Below are 4978 nucleotides of genomic sequence, written 5' to 3'. Positions count from 1 at the left end.
TTTTTAATTTTTTTGGAGTTCATTTACTATTTGACAGAGCTGCTGCATTTAATTCTTTCATGTGTCTCATTGGCCGTGCTTGTGGTTCCTATGAAGTGATTGACTGAGATTCTTTATGACATTTGTTAGGTTTTTAGAAAGTTGAAAACATTAAAATCCATATCCATATCGAGCTTGAGGAATAGGTGGCTCAATCCTTGTCATCTGAGAAGGCTAACTCAATGGAGCAATATGAAGAAGGCTAACTCAATGGAGCAATGAAAACTAAAGGTTAATAACCACGGGTAGATGTCTTTGGCCAGAAGAAAAAATGGTTCTTGAAAAGCCACCCCTAAAGAAAGAAAAAATAAATTATTTTTTCAAAATTTAAAAATAAAATAAATCCCCAAAAATACATTCAAGAAACCCAACATAAACAGATAATAAATTTGCACGTTGGTGGCATAATTGACTATGAAATCAGGCCTTTTCTTACCTATTGTGAGAATATTCAACAGAGTTGCATTTAATTTCATTGTCTCTGATTCTCCAATATTCGTTTCTTATGATCACGTGAATCAATCACGATCCATCCATCGGAATCCGAATAGTTCCATGATAAAATCGATGCTTTATTATTCCTAAATTCTTTATCATTTGGATTAATCACGATATTCCATCCACCATCATTACTTTCCCTTGAAGCTGATGAATTATCATTGCTTACCAGATAATCCAACTCCAGTTCTTCTAATCTTTTCTTAAGCGGCAATGAACACGCCATTGAAATCAATGTGTTCACATCCAAATCATCATTCGGAAACCCTCTCAAGAACAGTAGCATATTCTCAAAGTGCAATTTTTGTTGGAAGGAACTAATTCCAACTACCCACATTATTAGAGAGGCTAGAATTCAACAGAAGCTTTAAATGCAGGTTCTAGAATCCATTGACAAATGGGCAAGCTTCCTGAAGAAACCACCGCCCCATCGAACTCCAGAACCTTCTCTGTCATGTATAAATACTAGTTTAATTAGTGAATGAAGGTAGAAGGTCTAATTTCCAAGTTGTTAAGTTCTGTGTTTATGTGTTTGAGTCTCTGCTCTCTGCTATGGTATCAGAGCTGAGGGTTTAAGCTCGGGTGAGGTAAGCTGGGTTGACTGTTGACTTTGTTTGTTGCTGCAAGTGGTGAGGTTGTGAGAGTTCTTCTGCAAGTAGTGTGGCTGTGAACTTGCAGTCCCCCTGGAGAGATATGTTTGTGTGTAAGAACTGTGCTGCGTTATGGTGTGGCTGTTGAGAAGAGGCTTGGTGCAAGCCCATGCTTGAGGACGTGAGAGAAGTTGAGTGTGTGAAGATCATTGGCCTGAGGAGCATTGAACTGTGAAAGTCGTTGCTGTGTGAGGAGATCAGAGCTCAGGTGAGCTATGAGAACACAGAGTTCAGGTACATTTCTTGGAGGAGGCGGAGTGGTAAATAGGTGTGTGAGGCCACTTGTGAAGCTGAGTGCTTGATTATAGAGAGCATGAGCTCTTGCTGCTGTGGGAAAGTAGCTTAGTGAAAAGCTCTTATGGTGTGCCACTGTGTTGGAGAGTCCACAGTCGACAGAGAGAGTGATGTTGTGTTGTGAGAGAGTGAGCACAATGTTGTGTGGAGCTCTAAGCGATGTTTGAAGTGTGATAATGATAGAGTGAGAAGGAGCCTGGAAGGCCGAGGAAAGGCTTTGAGCCTTGTCGTTGTTTTGAGTTGAAGCAGCTATGTTTGAGAGATGATCTGTCATCATGCTCCCTGGAGGCATCAAGGATATGTGTGTTGATCTTCGTTGAGGCGTAGAGCTAAAGGTCTGGTGGTAGTCTAAAGAAATCGACTGCCCTTTGGATAGTTTCCTGCTCTTTGGCTGTCGAGTGCACCTAAGGAAGTCGAGTGGAAGAGGCAAGGAGATCTGTAAAGATTTTTCACTGTTCGTTGGTGTGGCATTTTAAGGAGTTGTGGTGTGTAGTAGTTGTTCTACTGCATATTGAATATTTGTGACGATTTTGAGGACGGAAGAATAGCCAGTGGGCAAGCTGTTCAAAGCTACATAGTTTGTGAAAGCGGAGTGGTGAGAACAGGAGTGTGGGCTGTTTAGAGTTGTGAGACAGTGTGCCCTATTGTTCGCGTTGATTGGTGAGAGTTGTTCGGCATGGGAAGGTCGCTGCGAGAGGTGCAGCATGGTGCTTTGAGTGTGGATTTTGTTTTGAGCAATGTTGCTCTTACCAACTTGGTGAAGTCTGTTGCTAAGTCTGTTATGTGAAGATTAGTGAGGTTGTTTGTGCCTGTTGTGGATCACAACGTCTTTAGTTGTGTTAAAAGAAGAGTGATGGGTCAACAGAGGAGACAGTCTCGAAGAGAATTTAAACAGGTGAGGAGAAAGAAATAAATGGCAATAGTTGCAAAAGAATATGAAATCCTTCAACCAAAAGTAGATTTGAATTAGATAGAAGAATTTGAAGACACTGATGCAATACTGAAACGATTAATGCCAGTTCTGCCAATTTTCTCAGGTAAAAATTTTAAACTTTGGGCAACAAAATTGGAGGGATTGTTTAGTTCAGTAAATTTATGGCAATTTGTTCAAGGAATTTCCATAAATACCATTGATAAAAGTAAAGGTGCAGTAGCATTGTTTCTCATCACATCAGCTTTAGATGAAAATATTTTGTCTAATATTTTGTATGAATTTGGTGAAATATGTGATGCAAAAATATTTTGGGATATTCTTGAAATGAAATATAGTATGGAGGGTAGTGAGAAAGCTGAAGTTGATGAAGGTGTTGTTACTAAAAGTGATTGTGTTGAAAGAATCATAGCTGGGATTAAGGCTAAAACTATGTCTTTAGCTGACAATAGAGTAGTATGTGATATTAAGGAAACACCCTATGATGCAGAGAGTTATGAAGTCAAATTTGATGAAAATTATGTATCCCATGATGAGTGGTTAAATATGATGCATGAAAAGCACCCTATTGATTAGTTGTTGTTTGGTGAAAAGAGTTTCCTATCTCCATACACAAATCAAATGCAAGACAGCATGTTTGCAGCAACAGAATTGACAAAAGAGGTTGAAGACATGAATCAATCAACTATGTCAGCAAATAAAAATGAAAGAAGCAAACCCCTTTCCAAAGAGCACAATGACAAAAATCAATATGGTTCTGTTTATGAACTAACATTGTTTTTGAGTGTGCAGATATTGACAACCAGGAAGAAGCAACAAAACTTGAAGAAATTGCAAGCATTAAGGACAAGTATAAGTCCCAATAACTTGAATTAGATTACCTTGTGCGGGGTCTTTCATTGCATCCCAATCTGAAAAAGGTTGTTGATGTTAAGTACATAAGCAAGGAGCAGAGGAATTCTTTTAGGAAAGCCAGAAAGGTGAAGATGAAACTGCATCAACAAATGAACAAACATGGACCCTTTAATAAGAAGTCAAAAATGAAATGTTTTGTTGTAAACCTAGCTGGGACATAGACCAGCAGGCATATCAATTAAGAGTATGTTTGTTATATAGTTGGAATTAAGGGGGAGCGTTGGAAGGAACTAATTCTAACTACCCACATTATTACAGAGGCTAGAATTCAACAGAAGCTTTAAATGCTCGTTCCAGAATCCATTGACAAATCGGCAAGATTCTCGAAGAAGCCACCACCCCATCGAACTCCAGAACCTTCTCTGTCATGTATAAATACTAGTTTAATGAGCGAATGAAGGTAAAAGTTTGAAGTTCCAAGTTGTTAAGTTATTTGTTTATGTGTTTGAGTCTCTGCTCTCTGATAATTTTAACAGATCAGTCTGAAAGAATTGGAGAGCCACGGCCACTCCAAAAATTTCCCCCATCCCGTCGCAGAGGAAAACATCCCAAATGGGAACAACTAATGACATTGGAAAGTCTGCGGAGAGAGCAGTCATTAACCAACTACTTGCAAACATCGCTGGCGTGATCATCTGTTCCTCAAAAGAGTTAGCCAGTTGGGGCAGTTGCTCCCTCATAAGCATTTCAAACTGAAAAAGTATTGGTGGAGTAGAGGCAGACATTCTAGATACACACCTCGCATTTGCTTGCCTTTGAGCAATGCCACCATAACCCAAAATGTTGCCTCTTCATTCATGTAAAGAAGAAGCATTGCAGCAATGAAATTCATCCCTTGTGTATACCCCACCTCTGTGTCGTAAACCGAATACGCCTTCAACACATTGTAGAGAGACCGATGCCCCGCCCCATCTTTCGCTCGAAATAATTCCTCCGATGCAAAAGTCCGAGGGATGTCTTTAAGGATAACTTTCTCTGATTCTGTTTTTACGGAAAATTCTTGGGAGAGGAGCAGCCCTGAGTAAATTCCTGGGTTTGCCACCAGAAGGTCCCGTCCATCTGAATTGAACTGCCAAACAACACCTCGCGTTGAACTGGCAATGTCATGCGTGATACGCCTTGTAACTTCTCGCAGATTCCATTCGTGATAGTTTTCATTGTTAATGTCATGTGTGATAGTTTTCATTGTTAACGGTTTTTTTTTGGTACCTTCATTGTGATCTCTTTCGTCATCGGCAGGAAACTCATCATTATGTTTTCTTTCGACGAAAATTTTACGAAAGAGTGAATTTCCGCCCATTAATGAAAGTTTGTGGACGTTATATTTGAAGAGAGACAATTTAAGTTGGTGGACGTTATATTGAAGAGAGAGAAAGGTGCATAAGCTGACGACGATGAGCTTCACAGATAAACAGATACTCTCACACAAAATAAGCATGTACTCACGGATTCGATTGACACGATTCCCGTAACACCGCCAAAAACTTGGTGTTATTACAAAAAGAGATGCATTTATTTTGGGTTCCATTCAAAGTTTATATATAGGTTTTTATAGGTTATATTGTTGTAGAGACGACGGCATTTTAATTTACTAAATATGTAAACTTTTATTAATTTGAAATGTTTGTGGTTTTAAAATAAATAAAAAAAG

At 39.1% G+C, this 4978-nt stretch overlaps 1 protein-coding gene across 1 annotated transcript; it reads right to left on the bottom strand.

Annotated features, from left to right (window-relative positions):
* Nucleotides 1–3607: 3607 nt before the first annotated feature.
* LOC149196529 (uncharacterized) lies at nucleotides 3608–4513 on the bottom strand. Its single transcript, XM_089408314.1, has 3 exons — nucleotides 4066–4513; nucleotides 3802–3907; nucleotides 3608–3689 (listed from the first exon to the last, which is right to left on the bottom strand). The coding sequence occupies exons 1-3, from the start codon at nucleotides 4511–4513 to the stop codon at nucleotides 3608–3610; spliced, it is 636 nt and encodes a 211-aa protein (XP_089264440.1).
* Between the last annotated feature and the right edge of the window lie 465 nt (nucleotides 4514–4978).

This window comes from Pinus tabuliformis, chromosome 2_2, assembly GCF_031772625.1.
Source record: "Pinus tabuliformis cultivar Carrire ecotype Pingquan chromosome 2_2, CPIR1, whole genome shotgun sequence".
Classification (NCBI taxonomy): domain Eukaryota; kingdom Viridiplantae; phylum Streptophyta; class Pinopsida; order Pinales; family Pinaceae; genus Pinus; species Pinus tabuliformis.
Note: the sequence above shows the minus strand (reverse complement) of the source record. Positions and strands in the feature narration are given on the sequence as shown.